The sequence below is a fragment of the Pituophis catenifer genome, unplaced genomic scaffold (assembly GCF_029215685.1).
Source record: "Pituophis catenifer annectens isolate HBS135680 unplaced genomic scaffold, rPitCat1.0.hap2 SCAF_1, whole genome shotgun sequence".
Taxonomy (NCBI): domain Eukaryota; kingdom Metazoa; phylum Chordata; class Lepidosauria; order Squamata; family Colubridae; genus Pituophis; species Pituophis catenifer.
Genome location: NW_027256881.1, coordinates 336,060,775 through 336,078,662, shown reverse-complemented (window position 1 = coordinate 336,078,662; position 17,888 = coordinate 336,060,775). Strand labels below are relative to the sequence as shown.

The 17,888-nt window shown below is 38.7% G+C and overlaps 1 protein-coding gene across 2 annotated transcripts in view; it reads right to left on the bottom strand.

Annotated features, from left to right (window-relative positions):
* Nucleotides 1–17,888, bottom strand: part of DOT1L (DOT1 like histone lysine methyltransferase) — a 94,479-nt gene that overhangs the window by 30,929 nt on the left and 45,662 nt on the right. For both annotated transcript variants that reach the window (XM_070943944.1, XM_070943935.1), the window contains exons 8-18: nucleotides 17,426–17,481; nucleotides 14,941–15,020; nucleotides 11,709–11,777; nucleotides 10,599–10,705; nucleotides 9,514–9,555; nucleotides 8,790–8,873; nucleotides 5,966–6,203; nucleotides 4,388–4,501; nucleotides 3,135–3,226; nucleotides 2,030–2,131; nucleotides 414–551 (exon numbers count right to left, since the gene is read on the bottom strand). In XM_070943944.1, coding sequence (XP_070800045.1) covers nucleotides 414–551; nucleotides 2,030–2,131; nucleotides 3,135–3,226; nucleotides 4,388–4,501; nucleotides 5,966–6,203; nucleotides 8,790–8,873; nucleotides 9,514–9,555; nucleotides 10,599–10,705; nucleotides 11,709–11,777; nucleotides 14,941–15,020; nucleotides 17,426–17,481 — 1,122 coding nt within the window. The remainder of the gene's footprint in view (nucleotides 1–413; nucleotides 552–2,029; nucleotides 2,132–3,134; nucleotides 3,227–4,387; nucleotides 4,502–5,965; nucleotides 6,204–8,789; nucleotides 8,874–9,513; nucleotides 9,556–10,598; nucleotides 10,706–11,708; nucleotides 11,778–14,940; nucleotides 15,021–17,425; nucleotides 17,482–17,888) is intronic.

The following is a 17,888-nucleotide window of genomic DNA, read 5'->3' as shown; positions in this document are numbered from 1 at the left end:
GACAGTTCTAGTCTACCTTCTTCTGTCTGGCCATCTTAGGCAGAGTCTGCTGGATAAGACTCCGGTAACGGAAAAATTCTAAGAACTTCACACTTTTAAAGCACTGACTACAGCTCATCTAGCTAAAAGTAGTCCAGCTACAGATTTTTGCTCACACCTATATACAAAGTTTCACATTAGCCTGTTACATCTAACCCACCAAACTGGATGCAAGTCTCCATGTTCCTGGGACTTCTAAATGCAAAGCCTAGTTTTTAACCACTAATCCCCCGGTCATTTCACAATCTTACAGTTTTGGAATAGAGGCCCATGGAGGATGACAATCTTAAATGAACATTAAAGGCAGAAGTGGAATTTGTGATTGATTTCAAAACAAGATAAAACGGTGGCCTGATGCATCTAGGAATACGAACCAGCTGTAAACTCTGATTCCTGAGTTCACCATTATCTTTCTCCAGCTGTTTGGTCTGCTCTTTCAGCTGCTGGTTGTGAGCAGAAATTTCTTTCTGGGCCTGGATAAGGTCATTGTACGTCAGTGCCTTAACACCCAGCTACAAAGGAAAAGGAAGAGGATAGAACAGTTAGGATCACTATTTTTCCAAACAACAAAAAGGCAATGATTTTGTTGAATATTAGAAACCCTGTCAGCTTTGTCAGCTTTTTCTCAAATTATTTTTAAACCTTGTAATAGGAACAGATTATCACATGATTTGACACACAGTACAACTGAACTAATATTAAGGATCGGAAGAACTACAAGCATTCTGTCATTGCTTTATTCTCCAAAGAATTTACCTCTTTTAGTTAAGCCATTACTGTAAATCAGGGGTGTCAAACTCAAGGCCCAGCCCCACGGTTTGCTTAAATCTGGCCCGTGGGGCTGGCCTGGAAATAGCAAAGGATCGGCCCACGGTGCCTCTGGCCGGCAGAGTACTGCAGGAGGCTGTCCGTCCCGTCTCCCTCCCCCACACCCCCAGGAGGAGGAGAACTACAATGCTGATCAGGTCCTCAAAAAAATCCAGTTTGACACCCCTGCTGTAAATGGTTACTAATATACTCTATTGTTTTAATGATATGTTCCCAGTATTTGCTGATTTTAAAAGACTGGTACTGATATTTGAAACTGTATACATTATAAGTTATTTTGAATTATATACTTGCAAGGTATTCAAAACCATAACTTTTGATCAGCATTTGTTAGGTGATTCCTTAGATTAGAATCAAGTGAGTTGCAATTATTATGTACTATTCAGCTTGGTGCAGTGGCTAAAAGCACCATTCTAGAAATCAGGGGACTTGAGTTCTAGGCACAAAGCCATTTGGATGACTTCAGGCTACTTCAGTCCTAGAAGAAGGCAACAACAAACCACTTTCAAACAGAAACTGAAGGACATGTCCAGGCATTCGCCAGGAGTCAAGACTGACTCACAGGCACCAACAAAACAAAAAGAAACAAAGATTATGTTTACACTGCAATAAAATATATAGGGCAATTAATATAGTGTTTTGGTATGTATGTTTGTGTACTACTGTATTAAGAACTGTTCTTGATTTGTTTTTTATTTTACTCAGAACAAAGTTTGATGTTATGCATTGATCTCACTTCCCCTATTAGAAATACATTGGACTAAATCACTGGAAAAGCACCATACAAATTAAAAGAAATCTATCAGAAACTGAGTGATTCCTCAAAGCTATATCAGTGAAGTCTTAAACGTACTTCACATCCACCTCAGGTACCAACTAATTTTCATGATTTAAATTTTAGTCCACCGTTATAAGTGTATATTAGACACTTGATTATGTTATTAATGAAAAAAAAAGCCCATGTCCCTTTGGCCTATTCTAAAAAATGTCAAATTCATTACATCCTTCATTTTCAGATTTGGACCAATTCCCAGTTAGGGATCTACCAACTCTGCCTTTCTTCTTGGCTGGGGTGCAATTCAAGCTATCTTACAATCTGCAGCATCAAAGACCTTTCCCCTTTGCCCCTACAATCTGTACAGTAGCCCACTCCTCGCTGTACCTCATCTAGCTTCTGCTGGAACAGTCGTTTGATTTCTTCTTTCTGAGCTTGGCAGTGAGTAAACAACTGCCGAGCCTTTCCCATTAACTGAGTATTCTTTTCCTAGGGAACAAAAAAGGGAAGGAAACGCCAATACTTCAGAAAAGTAAATATGTCATTCCTTGAAACGTGACATAACAGTGTTACAGGCATATAGATACTATAGGCTGAGAAGGATTGGAGGGAGACAAATGTAATAAGATCAGAATCTTAGAAGCAGAATTGAAAAGGACCTTAGAGATCAACCTTCTAGACTCAATTGGAAGATTGACTTTGGAGTGACCTGATTCTATTGGCAATTAATTGGCAGTCCTTTAAAAAAAAGTCTAATGTCAGAACTACCATCCTTCACTCAAATCTGTGCTTTGCTAGATGTCAGTCTGCCATACATTATGGGGGGGAGGGAGCTAGAGGGAGGTAGGGGGGATGGGAACAGGGAGAATCTGAGAAGAGGACCTGGGAAATCAAAAGCAATATTTGTACAGTCCCGAGACATCTCAAGGCCGGAGCCCTGGGAATGGAATGCAGCACCTATCCATCTAACCAACCACAGAGGGGACAGTTACCAAAACATCTTAATAGAATAGAATAGAATAGAATAGAATAGAATAGAATAGAATAGGGAATAGGGAATAGGGAATAGGGAATAGGGAATAGGGAATAGAGAAGAGAAGAGAAGAGAAGAGAAGAGAAGAGAAGAGAAGAGAAGAGAAGAGAAGAGAAGAGAAGAGAACAGAACAGTATTCCTTATTGGCCAAGTGTGATTGGACACAAAGGAATTTGCCTTCGGTGCATAAGGTCTCAGTGTACATACAAGCAACAAGTAATAAATCATGATCATAGTCATCATAAATCTTCTCTGAATGTGACTGGACAGTGGGGGTGGTAACAGGAGGGTGGGACAAGAAAGGGAAAATTAACTAGAGGAATTTTCCCACTCAAACTCTTAGTCCTGGCTTTGCTTACTGTAACCACTTGGCTTTAGTAAAAGTAATCTTTTCATTACAAATGGAGTCAAGAGTGTTTCTTTCCTAAGGGACCAAGTTGGGCCAGGTCTGACACCCACCTTTTCCTGTTCCAATAACTGCTGAAGAGTTGCCTTATATTGATTTGTTTTCATATAAGCCATGAACTGCATATACTGGATCTTAAAAGAGTCTGTAAGTGAAGGAGACAGAAACAAACCAACATGAACAGCCTGAGAGCAGTATTCGTACATCAATCTTTTGTACAACTTCAGCTTGTTGCATCTAAATTAGGAATGCACAAATACTAAAATCTATTCCTGGATTACTTAAAAGTTCATACATTCCAGCTCTTTACTTTAAAAGAATATTTTCATGCTACTCTTATTAATCATGTGAGAATCAGAAATTCTCAACAATCTCCTGCTAGTCATTCTGTAATCGATTAGTAGATCTAAATAAGCCATCTGTTGACTTCTGGCCCTTTCTCTTGCTCCTTGTATTAAAAATAAATCTTATTTATCCACAGAGGCTCTAGTGAGAGAACTTGTTTTTCTACTGCTTTGTCTGGCAACTCCCAAGAGGTAGGCTGAAAGATACTTTTCATATTCTGAGTTTATCTGGAATAGGAGATAGGAAACAGAGATATGTATGTACTTTCAGTATGTTGGAATATGGTTATCATGAATCTTAAAACACCCTGCTTTGCAGTGGAGATACTAAGAATCTGATTGGAATCCAGTGTTAAAATCCAATCTACAATAATGCAGCAAGGATTGATAACTCCTAATAACAAAATTTTAAAAATGGCTTCAGTAAATTAAAACAAAGAAAACCAGAGTGGAGAGAAAGAAAAAGTATTATTTAAAAAAAAACAGAATTCAAATTTTGTATGAAAGAAATGTACATTCAGTTCAGGAAATACATTCCGAGACTGGATTTAAGAGGAACCTTGTCCTTTTATTCCACAACTGAAGCTGTTTTCCTTCAGAACTTCAGATGTCTACTATTGAATCTGCCAAATAATTTTCCATCATTCTCCTGCAGGCAGACTTCACATCTCTATTTCAGATTATCTTCAACCACTCTTTCATCCCAATAGTTAAGAAGAAAATACGCAGGTTATTTTTTATAGGTTGTGATGGAGATATGCAAGTGCATGAATTCACCCACATGGGAAGGGGGATCTGAAGCTTAGGTGAATCCTCAGAAAGTCTGGCAGGGGTCATAAAGATTTTTTAAAAAAAAAATAATCAAAACTGTGAGCGAGATCAGAGCACAGACCCTTCTATACCTTCAGCAGATGCTGTGTCAAGAAATATGAACTGCTCAACAAAATGGGAGATACCCTTACCTAGCAGCTTCTGTAGTGCAGGTGGAGTAGGAGTAATCAAGAGCTGGTTGGACGAATGCCGCTGCACTTTAGGAGGTAGCTGGTAAAATGGACTATGAGGTGACCTGTAGGCATCTGGATGGAAAGAGAACATGGGTCCATTAAGCTTCTTTCTATTGGAAGGAGTCCATTTGGCCAGCCTGGGATTAGATGTTCATCATTCCCCTTTGATATAATTATTGGCCTGCGACACAATTTCCCCCAGTGTAGTTTAAAAGTAGTTCATAGTTTTAAAAATACGTTGGTGGTCCCAACTTACGACCATAATTGAGTCCAAAATTTCCATTGCTAAGACAGTTAAGTGACTTGTGCCCCATTTTATGACCTTTTTGTTCACAGTTGTTAAGTGAATCACTGCAGTTGTTGGGTGAAGCCAACTTCACCTTTTGGCTTTGCTTGTCGGAAGCCGGTTGGGAAGGTCGCAAATGGTGATCACATGACCTCAGGGCAGGGCAACTGCCATAAATACATGCCAATTGCCAAGGGCACAAATTTTATAGGTTGTGGGATGCCTCAATGGTCGTGAATGTGAAAAACGGTCATAAGCCACTTTTCTCAGTGCCCTTGTAACTTTGAACAGTCACTAAACGAATGGTTGTAAGTCGAGGACTACCTGTACTGTAACTAACAAAATCATAAATGAAAGCTACATCCAATCGCAGCAAGATCAAAACCGATCAAGGGTGGCGATCTCAGTAGATCGGTCCTCACCCATCTATACTCAATTGGACAAGCCTTTATAAATTTCACAGTCAGTTCAAATATACCACTGAGGTCAAGTTTAACACATGGGCCTGACTGCTTCACTACCAGCAACCAAATTTCAAATTAACAATTACTTCAAATTCAGGAAGAACATCTGAAGAAAAATAAATGCTACTAGTTCTTAGCACCGGTACATGTTTTAACTAAACTCCATTCAGTATGCTAGTTTCCCTTGTGGAAGTCTTCACACCAATGGACCATATCCCCATTTCTCTTGCAAAATAAGATTATTGATAAAAGACCTAAGATCGTCTCACATTATGAAATTGTGTTCCTATAAGGGGGTGGCTGTACAGATTCTCAGTCATCCAGGTCATGGTTGTCCCAAAGGTCCTTTTTCAGGAGTCAATTGCACTTTGTTTTTTCTTTTGAAGACGTTTCGCTTCTCATCCAAGAAGCTTCTTCAGCTCTTCCATTCCCCACTATCCTGTCAGAGCTGAAGAAGCTTCTTGGATGAGAAGCGAAATGTCTTCAAAAGAAAAAACAAGGAAGTCCAGTTGCCTCCTGAAAAAGCACCTTTGGGACTATAAGGGGATGATGCTGCACAGTAGCTTTGGGTCAGATGGCTTTAATCAATGTTTCTCAACCTCACTAACTTTTAACTGTATGGACTTCAACACCCAGAATTCCCCAACCAGCATGGCTGGCTGGGGAATTCTGGGAGCTGAAGTCCGCATAGTTGAAAAGTTGCTGAGGTTGAGAAGCACCGGCCTAAACTGACACAAAAGAAGACCTTTTCTGAGGGGATTGGCATTCCCCAGCTGTAGGGCTCACCCTGAGGAGAGGATGAATTTGTTTGTGATACAGTTTGAGCGTGGAGAATCTCCAGCGCGGTTTGGTTCTTCTTGATCTTGCGGTCGGCATTCACCACATTCATTTTCTTGGGGCGCCCACGCTTCCTACCAGCCATCTTCCTTCCCTTTTTGCTCAGCTTCTTCTTGCGTGCTTTGGAGGGAGATGGCTTTTTGACAGTGTTGGCCCCGAGGTTCTTGTCTTCTTCAGCACCATCGTCCTTTAAAGAGAAAAAAAAGACAGAAATAAGGAGGGAAAAGGCAACTTTGAGACAAGAAAAAAATGGTTCTTTTTTTTTTTTTTAAATTTGATTTATATGCCGCCCTTCTCCGGAGACTCAGGGCGGCTTACAGTGCGTTAAGCAATAGCCTTCATCCTTTTGTATATTTATACAAAGTCAGCTTATTGCCCCCACAAACTGGGTCCTCATTTAACTTTCTCCTTATGGAGGATAGTCAAAAACAACATCCCAAATTCAGTCTTTCATAACGGTAGTCCTTGACTTATAACCATTCATTTAGTGACTTTTCGAAGAATAACACTGAAAAAAGGACTTATGACTGTTTTTCACACTTATGACTGTTGCAGCATCCCCAATGGTCACATGATCAAAATTCGGACATTTGGCATCTGGGTCATATTTATGACAGTTGCAGTGTCGTGGAGTCATGTGACCACCTTTTTGTGACCTTCTGACAAAAACAAAGTCTGTGGGGAAGCCAGACTTCCACTTAATAACCATGCAGTGATTCATCTAACAATTATGTCAAGGAAGGTCATAAAATGGAGCAAAACGTACTTAACAATTGTCTCAATTAGCAACAGAAATTTTGGGCTCAATTGTAGCCGTTAAGTCGAGAATTACCTGTACTCAGTGGTGAAATGCAGCCGGTTCTATCCGGCTTGGGCGAACAGGTAGTGCCGTCGGCGGGAGGCTCCGCCCACCCGCCCAGATGTCATCACATCCGTTTTTGATCCTCTGCGCATGCGCACAAGGCTCTGTGCGTGTGTGTGGGAGGCATGCGCAAGCGTAGCACGCGCTCTCTATGCTCGCACGTGCACGCCACTCACATTTGTGAACCAGTAGCAAAGGTAAGTGGATTTCACCCCTGCCTATACTACCATCAAGCAGAACTATAAAAAATTCTTTCTGTAGGAGACCTGAACAGTTGCTGTCAACCAGAGAAGGCCAGCTATGCTAGAAGAAAATAGCATATTAATAATTACCTCCCTGTATAAGCCTACTGTGCCATGGAAGGTTATTATAACCTCATCTCTGAGAGGGGTGTGGTTTTTGTTTTCAAAGTAATCTCTAAAGGAATCAGAGGTCAAATAGACAATTCAATATATGGCTTAGAGTAAATTATCTATGAAACAGGGAACTGGATGGCTTGATCTTTAATACAGCCTCCGGATCCATTTGACTACAAATCAATAATACCCCAATCAATCCTAAGCCTTGCATTTCTGAAGAACGTATGTTTGGGGAATACTGCTCTAAAGACATGCATTATGATGTTAAGCTCCTCCATCCTCAATATTGTAATATAATAATCCCTCGAGCTTCAAATTGGCTGGCAGTCAGGGTGTGCTTGCCACAAATACAGATGGTCCTTGACTTACAACTGTTCATTCAACAACCTTTCAAGTTGCAAAGTTGAAGTCAAAGTTACAATGGTGACTTACAATCGATCCTCGCACTTACAACCTCACAGCATCCTACAGTCATTTGATCAAAATTCGGGTGCCACATGTATTTACAACAATTGAAGCATGCTGGGATCATGTGATCACCTTTTGCAACCTTCTCAGCTGTTTTCTGACACGCAGAGTTAATGTGGGAAGCTGGATTCATTTAACAACCATGTAATTCACTTAACAACTCCAGAGATTCACATTACAACAGTGACAAGAAAGGTTATAAAATTGGGTACAACCCGCTTAACAACTGCTTTGCTTAGCAACAGTCGCAACTGTGTTCATAAGTCAAGGACAACCTGTACTGACTTACTGTTCACCTCATCTATTCTGTCATCACATCTTTTCTGTCTCTTTCCAGAGCATCTTATCAACCAAGTCATTATTCTACTGTTGGAACTCTGGAAGAACTGCAATTTAACAGGAAGGCCTGTTATGCTAGGAAAAAGATCCCAGGAGACATTCCCCTGGATTCTTAGATCTGAAATCCTGAAAAGTATCATCATTCACTGTTAGCAACACAAAAATGTCGCACACAAACTAAAGTAGATTTATCAAAATCAGCTCTCATGATTCCAGTTGGGATAGGAGGCTACTTCTAACAGAAAGCAGATGACACAACTAGTTATTAACTGAAATTTATCCACTGAAGTTTTGAGAAGAATCATTTGTATCCGTATCATTTACCCCTAATGGAGTTATTACTCTAGATTCTTTTCTGTAAAATTTTGTGTATGTGTTAGTGTGATTTATATAGATTATCAGCAGTGGTGGGATTCAATTTTTTTTACTACCGGTTCTGTGGGTGTGGCTTAGTGGGCGTGGCATGGCTTGGTGGGCGTGGCAGGGCAAGGATACTGTAAAATCTCCATTCCAACTCCACTCCAGGGGAAGGTTACTGCAAAATCCCCATTTCTTTCCAATCAGCTGGGACTTGGGAGGCAGAGAATAGGTGGGGGCGGGGCCAGTCAGAGGTGGTATTTACCGGTTCTCCGAACTACTCAAAATTTCCGCTACCGTTTCTCCAGAACTGGTCAGAACATGCTGAATACCACCTCTGATTATCAGTAAATAGTGACATGTAAGGAAGCCTTAATTAGAATCAGACCTTGTTTTCTTGGACTTTTGTTGGAGTTGTTGTATTACTCTTGTTTTCTCTTTGCTGTCGACGTCTAGCTGCCTCTTGTTCTTCCTGCGGAAAATAAAATAAAGGAAATAGTTGAATGGGTGAAATACCGTACAGTCCCCAAGGTAACTGAGGAGGGCAAAGGCTCTAGATTAACCTCTTATTGTTATTCAAGCATCTTTAGAACAGAAAGTTGAATTAAATTGCAGTCTTGTGATCTGCCATCCAATATATTAGTCGCTAATTTTTATCCACTCTCTATTGAAAGTGACAGTGACAGCCCTGTACTTCTGAATCCAAAACATATTAGTATTGTTTAAGGAAATGAATACATCTGTATTCACCATGATGAGTTATATGCAAGTTATGTAAGTAATATTTTTCTATGTATCATTACTTTTAAAGATTTGTTCATCTTTCCTTCTAATTTTAAATTGAATGCTCATAATAGTAAAAATGTATCTGCCAGGTACAGGTATTCAAAGCATGGCTACTTCCATATTCTGCTGGTTTTTCTGTGCCATCCCAGAACTGTAACAGGCATACAAGCTGATGCAATTCTATGGACAGAGAAGAGCTATGTCTACTTCATTATCTTACAGGAAAACAAAAGCTTCCAAAATCAGAAGGAGTAATATTTAATGCTTTCACTATTTTATTTTCTTCTTTGGAGGAACAAGGTTTGTTGACAAGAGCAATCACTTACCCTGAGTTTTGGATTTTTGAGACTAGAGAAGTAGTTTTCAAGCTAAAATGAAAAAAAAAATGAAAATGACAAATGGGCATCAGAAGAAACATTTAAGAGGTTTATAATGCATTTCACAAAAAGATAGAAAATAGTGGACAATGTACTTAGAAATTAAAAGCCTCCCATGCATATTTTTTCCAGCTTTCCAAAGAATACTTACATGGAAACAACATTAAAAATTCATACTGAGCCGCTTTTTTTTTTTTATTTATCCACTCATACCATCTATTCCATACCATATAGTATTTTGAGTCTACCTTGTCTTTTAACTCAAGTGTTAATTTATCCATTTCTGCACAATTGTAAATTTTCTGGATTACTAATTGATCCGCTGGCATTTGATCCATTTTCCAACGTTGCGCTAGTGCCAATCTTGCTGCCGTAATTATATGTAATATTAAGTATTTTATTTCTCTCCTGATATTTTCTTTGATCATGCCTAATAAAAAAATTTCTGGTTTAAACTCTATTTCCTCTCCTGTTATTTCTGTTAACCAAAAAGAGAGTATATGTAAAAGTTTGTATGAAAATAAAGTTAACAAACAGGCACCATCAACAAGATAAATGAAATAATAAGTCACTTTTTATATCTATATATATCTATATATATATTTTGTTTGGTTGGTTGGTTTTGTATTGTTTATTCTATCTTATTGTGTATATAAATGTACTTTGTATGTATTTGACATGATATTTTATCTTTTTATGCTTAATAAAGTTTGTTTGTTTTTTAAAAAAATTCATACTGAGCCAATCAGGTGCAATTAGGCAAAGGGTTCTTTTAAAAAGATTCTTGGCCTTCTAGGAATATAAATTATGACATCTTTTATTCACTTGGGATGCCATGGTAATTATTTTACAAAACGAAACTTGCCATGGCACCTGTACTGTTGGAACATACCAGATGGGCAGAGACCATTGGAGATACTGTAGCTGGTCCTTCAAACAACACGGTACAATGCCACATAGGGCTTTATAGATAATAGTCAACATCTTGGACTAGGAAGTTGATTGGCATTAGTGCCACTTGTACCAATACTCACTATGGTTCGATCAATAGTATGCAGGTAGTAAGAAACTGGTTTCCCGGTCCATGAGACAGATCCTTTCAGTGGTGACAATTCTACAACTCTCATTATAGTGCCAATATCTTTGAAAGGAATAAATAAAAGGTGAACAGAATTAGGAAGCTTTCTGATGTAAGTAGATTATATAATTACATATACATGGGATTAGATTTTGTAAAGGCACTTATGTTAGGTCATTGCAGCAAAACCACCAACACAAGCTAGGTATTCTTAGCTCTAATATGTGGGAGTAGAAACCTTGGAGTGAAAAGGCAGTTATATACAATTGCAACCAATTGTCTATAAATTTAGATGCAGCAAAACCTTAAGGGGGCAACCACCTACCCCATGTTAGGACTGAAAGGAAGGAGGGAGGACGCAGGGGTGCTCACGCAAGTCCTACCCCCATGTCCCAATCCCATCAGATCTCTGCATTCAACAGGAAGGACTGAAGTGGGTTTGTTTGTGTTCACCCAACTTCCACCTAGTGAAGAAAGTTGCTTTATTTCTAATTACCCAAAAACTTTTTCTTATGGTCCAAGTTTATATAAGCCTCCTTCAGATCTCCCTTGTAAGCACAGGAAGTTTAGGATAGGTTCACTGGGGAAGGAGGGAGGAACATGTCTTTCAAACATACTTAAGAGTCCAAAACACCTAGAGGGCATAGGTGGAGTGCTTAAGATGCTGGCTAAGAACTAAGAGACTCTGAGTTCTCATCCCGCCTTAGATATGAAAGCCAGCTAGGTGACTTTGGGCCAATCACCAGAAGATTGTGAGTTCTAGTCCTGCCTTAGGCATGAAAGCCAGCTGGGTGACTTTGGGCCAGTTGCTCTCTCTCTCTCTCTCTCTCTCTCAGCCCAAGTCACCTCACAAAGTTATTCCAGGGAAAATAGTAGGAGGGAGGAATATTAGGAATGCTTGCCATCTCAAGTTACTTATAAAGCACTAAAGACGGGATAAAAATCTAATAAATAAATAAAACACTAAATAGCATTTTAAAAGTTCATCCTAACTGTGCCTATTGTTTTGCTTCTCAATATGCAGCTTAAAACATGAGAAAATACACAAGAAAAAAACAAAACTTACCACTCAAGTTTCGACTATTTATTCTAAAGTTTAATGGTGCAAAAGGTTTTGAGGATACTATCTGACCACCTGGAAAAAAAGTTATGCTACAGGTTAATTTCCCTTAGCAGTGACAAGTTAGGAAAAAATGTGTAAATTTATTTGCTTCCCATGTCATAAAGATACATGTATCTTTTCATTTGGGATGTCTCTATCCGATGAGCTTAACATATCTGGTGATTTTAGAGGTCAGGGATGTTTTCAAATGATATATAATATGAATACTGAGTATAATAGCAGAGGATAGGTTTGATGCACAGGTAGTCCCTGACTTACAACTATTTGTTTAGTGACCATTTGAAGTTACAATGGCACTGGAAAAAAATGACTAATAACAGTTTTCACACAACAACAGTAGTGTATGGTCATGTGATCAAAGTTTGGATGCGTGGCAATTAGCTCATATTTATGATGACTGCAGTGTCCCAGGATCATGTGGTATGATCCTGTGAATCTGGCAACTTTAAAATGTGTGGACTTCAACTCCTAAAATTACCCAATCCCCAAGTCTTAAAGTCGCCAAGGTTGGACACCCCTGATTTACTGCTTGCATAAAAAGAAAAAAATATAAAGAATCGCTCTTAGGCTCTTCTGTTCTTCAAAAAGGCAACCAGTACAATGAATGTGATTCAGTTAACATTTTCCGTTATATTAGGAGGACCGCATTTTAATTGCTTTGGCTCCTTGGGGCAGCAAAGAGTTGGCAGGTTTTAATATTTGAAACTGGAGGATTAAGGGGCAAAATCTATACCCTCAGGTTGGATCTTTTTTTTTTTTTTCTACGTAAACCCCTCCATGAAACAGAGCGGTAACAGAGGAAGTTGTGGAGAACTGGGTACTTTTCAGGGAGAAATTTCCCATTTTCCTTTACTCTCCTCCCCAAATCTCCAACAACACAGAGCAAAAAAAGCATGGGGGGGAGGGGAATAATAGGGGATCATAAGGGGATGCATATGGTCTACAGCCTGACCATCTCAAGATTAAGAAAAATATAGGAAACATTCATAAAATAGCTCAGCTATCACAGTGATATGATCACTGGATGTCAGGACAAAAGAGACAAAGCTAAATCTCTGGATGAATTATAGCTCAGATAATGGCTTGGAAATGTTCATGTACCCAAATGGCCACAATAAGCATGGCTTGATGCCCAAATGCATTACCATATACCATATACTTTTATTAGCCATGCATATATTTTTCCCTCACAGTTGACAATCCCTCTAACTGCACGTTATGACTCAGCAGAACATTTAATGCATCTGGTGAAAGGAGTGGACTGCAGTCACAGGCTACAGTCAGTGAAAGCCTTAAACCATAAAAGAATTTAGCCTAAAAGGTGCTACATGACTTTTCATTGTTTTGCTGTAACAGATGAGTAAAATGCTTAAATAGAAATGATTACTCAGTCATTCCTAATCCCTATTAAGGGCATGTCTTAATAGCACTACATCTGTAAGGAAACCAGCTCAGCAGCTTTACTGTGAATCTGCCTTTCAGAAAGTTTTTGGTTAACAATGTGGGAGCTTTCAGAGAGCTTGATGGCTTAAGAAATGAATGGCCTAATGAAAGGGAAGAGCTGGCTATAAGATAACTCCAAAGGCCACACCCAAGAGCTCCCTGGCAGGTGCTGTAAAAAAGCTTTATTTAGAATAAGCACCAGAGAATAAATTGTATAGCTCTAGGACTGTGTAATGGATCACATTTCAAGAACAGCTGCCAAATCTCTCCCTTGGTAATTAAAAAAAATTCTAAGGTAAGGCAAACCTAAGTCAGGTTTCTAGCTAAGGATGGAGACTGGAGTGCTTGTTCCAAGAGCAGGATTTAAAAGCTGCCCTAATAGATTAGATCAAGCTTATTTAATTCAACAACTTCCTCTAACAATGCCAAACTGAGATGCCTCCCACTCGTTTGCCTAACCACCTTGTCTTCATCTTAAAGCTATAGGTGGCCAATAAGGCTACCAGGCTCAGGTGCAAAATGCAAACCTAGCCAAGAGCTATTACTCTTAATGCTTTCAATGTGAAGGGAGCTCTATAAAGATGGCAAATAAACAATCTATTTGTCACAATCTCAAGGCCCTGATCAAAATCTGATTTCTTTGATCACTACCCACAACCCTCATTGTAGAGAAAATAACACATATATATGCCAACAGAAAAGAATATTTGTAATTCAAGGCGCTCTCTGAGCTTGGCTGTTTTCTTGCAGACATTACCTAATTAAGATACCACCAAGAACACTCCCACTGATACTGGCAGGGTAAGCCACTTGTATATAAACAGAGAGCAAATCCCACTTCTTTCTACCACTGATGATGCCACCTAGTTGAGTAATGAAATGTCTACAAGAAAACAACGAAGTTCAGAGAGTACCAAGAACCCTACGGTAATCTATGCTGAAAGCACACTGGCACATGAGTTCTGAAGTGGGCACTCATCCTTCTGGGGGGTTCACCAACATATCAAAGGGCCTTATAGCTGGCATCAAACAAAACTGTTCTGGTTTGTTTTCAAAGGAATTTGAGGAACTCTAAAATTTGTGGTTATAGCACAAATGATGCTAAAGAGGAGGTTATTAACAGAGAGTTTTTCATAGAGCTTTAATGTTTCTCTTAGAGAAAGCCAAGTAGCTTACATGGGTTTTAAGGTCAAATGATATTATTGTTTCAAGGTAAATTTAAAAACGGGTCTAGACCCAAGGCCTTGTTCAATGAAATGAATGAGGGAGAAAGATAGGGGTAGTAAAAAGAGCATGTAAAGGTTATTTGCTAAAGGGGAGAAGGCTCAGAAGTTCAGAGCCTAAAATTATGTAACTGCATCATTGAATATATTTGGAAGATATGGAGAATATGAAATCCCTGATATTACTAATACTGATTGCTTCCATGTATATAAAGCTTTATGCGTTAATATCCATAGAAGATAACTCGGGGAGCTTACAATCTTAGAAGAGACAAAGGCAAGAAATGGTAAGTAAAAGACATCAGCTCTAGCAAGGAATATTTGAAACTAAAGGCAAAGTCAGTTTATATAAACTTCATGGTTACAATCACAAGTCAAACACACACACACACACACACACACCAAATACCTGTAGTTGCATTCCAGCTTGGTTTTGGTATGTATGTATAAATGTATGTATGAATATTTAACTCAAGAAAGTCTTGATCAAAGAATATTGAATTTATTACCTTCCTTCATGTTTGCGAATCGCTCCTTCAACTGGTGATCCACTTCAGGACCAAAAGCAAAGTTATTCACAAAGATAACACTGCAAAGTAACAAGGTGTTAGCAAAACAAGGAAAAAACATATTGGTTTCCCATTAAGGCTTAAAAAAGATTTCTGGTGAGGGGAATATTTACCTCTTGCAAAATTTAACTGACTATGCTAAATAAAGCCAGAGAAACTTACAAAGTGTTCTTCTGTTTGTAAAAGAATTGAATACAGGAAGTTTTTGACTTATTTATTTATTTATTTATTTTTCTTATACTTATATGCCGCCCTACTCCCGAAGGACTCAGGGCGGCTCACAGAAATTAAAACGATGAAAACAATAAAAATAGCTACTAAAATAATCAATTAAAATCTCCCAATTAAAAATCGCCCATCAGATCAGCAAATTTGTTGGAAAAGCCATGTCTTCAGAAAGAGCAGAGGTCGGGGGCCGTCCGGAGCCCCGTGGGTAACCCATTCCAGAGGGTCGGTGCGCCCACAGAGAACTTATGACGTAATGGAGCCTGCCCCATCATGGTGGTGAGTCAGGAAGGTTGTAAAATGGATTGGTCACATGACTCCTCTGATTTTATAACCCTTTTTGCAATAGTCATTAAGCAAGCCCTGTGGTTGCTAAATAAACCAATGGTTTGCTATTGGAGTGGTTTTGCTGAATACTGGAATGGTACTTTCCAGCAAAACTGTTCTAAAAGAGTCATGTGACTGCAGCATATCCAAACTATCAGTGAACGAATCCATCCTGCCATGCACCCAAAGTTCAGTCACGTGATGGGGTGGGGGGCAACTGTCTGGGTCATTAGTGGTCCCAAGGTAGGTCCATGATAACTTTGGTCGAAAGTCAAGGACTATCTATAATCACTTTAGGCTTTTGATAAAATGCCTTCATGACAACTATGCAGCATAAAAAGGGGACTGTAATAGCAATTAATTATGTGTCAGTGTAGAGTTTTATTTTCTTCTAAATTTCAGGAAGGAGAAGGACTAGAACGAAAGCAGACAAACTTCAAGAAACCTATGTAATTTCTCTAGTTTTCTGGAGCTGCCTTTTCTAGAGTTCTACCAATTGAAATTTGGTACAAAATAAATTAAAGCCAATTAAAGAATTCTAAGCCCAGATTTTGGTTTGAGTATCAGAACTGAAAATGACACTCACAGAAGCTTCTACATAAATTTGCAAACCAAGTTTCCTTAAGTATTTTTAATTCCAGCAGTATATCTGAGAACGGAGGCATTTTTTACTGTTTTGCTGCTGTTATTAAGTATTTGGGATATATAAATCCTTTTATAATCTTATTATAATTCCTTCTGAGATCTATCAACAGATCTGGATTTACATATTGTCCAACCCTGTACTAGAATTCAGATTATTTACCCTTCCCTGACCTACACTCAGAGAAACCTTTCCAAAAAGAAATAGACTAAAGCCTCATTCCCTTATTTAGTGATGAGAATTTTTTCTTCTTCTTCAGAAAAGTATCCCTGTTCAAATAATACTCCTACATTAATGGAAGCTAATGTTTGAGAGATCACTGGAGTTTGGCATATTGGAATGACACAGCCTTAAGAGAACAGAACTCCTCCATCCCATCTAAGGTCTAAAGGTTTTTGCCTGCATAGGCAGAGGAATTTATTTTGTTTAGTTATCAAATTTAGAGATCACCCACCACATTCTCAGAGCAACTCTGGGCAGTGTACAATTAAAAATACTTAAAGAATCAGCTGAGATAATTTTTCAGAAAAGATGGCCTCCTTGTAATGGTGCATTGGTTACAATGCTGTATTGCAGGCTGACTCTGCCAGGAGTTCAATCCTGACTGATTCAAGGATCCTTCCAAGATTGATAAAATAAGGACCCAGACTGTTGGGGACAATAACCAGATTCTATAAACCACTTAGAGAGAGAAGGCTGTAAAGCACAGTGAAGCAGTATATAAGTCTGCTATTGCTATTGCTCTGAAGCTATATTGTGGCAATAATGAATCTGCCATTGAACAGCAATGTATATCCTTTGGCTTCATTTAGCTTTGTATATAAACATATAAAGATAGCAAAATCAAGGGATCACTTGGGCTGTCTAATACAACCCCTACTTAGGGCAGAAGCCCAAATTAAAGCATTCCCAACGGATGAATGATTGGATATGCCTGGATATATCCATCAAAGGGATGGATGTCCACCACCTCCCTGGGGAAATGACTCCAAAACTATGAAAGCTATGCTTAAATTCTACACTGTTTTCCTATACAGAATATCCCCAGTCCCTGTGAATACTACCCCTGAAATTCCAAGAAATAGGGAACGTTAATATTATTTGCTAACAAATCAATGGAGCAGATGGGATACTGAATAGCAATCCTCAAAATGGGAGATGAGACTGACTTTTTAATCAAACAATTTTATATTTAGGATGGCAGCCCTGGAAACCAGGTTAAAACCGTACCTTGTGTTTGCAATTCTTTCTCGCCATTCTTCTGAGAGGAAATCACCTCTTTCCAGCTAAAAATGGATTAAAGAAAAAAGGAGCTTGAAATTTGAATTTAAACTAAGCCACTTTTTAGATGTCTAATCCAAACATATCTATTACAACACAGAATAGAGAAGAGGAAGAATCTACGGTTTTTTATTGTTGAATATTAAGGCATCAAAAACATGGTATGAAACAGAACATAATCCATTTTCAAAGTTCTTTTGTGATTCTAATATAACCAGTTACTTGTTTCAAGAGAAGACTAAGCCTATACAAATCCAAAGGACACACAAGGCTGATTATTTTTTATTTTTTCAACATTAAAAACACACAAGCAACTACACAAAGTATTAAAAGAGGATTGAAGAGTAGATGCTTAAACCTTTTCCTCCATTCTAAATTCTCACTTCCCATCCTACCTTCTGACCCAAAAGGA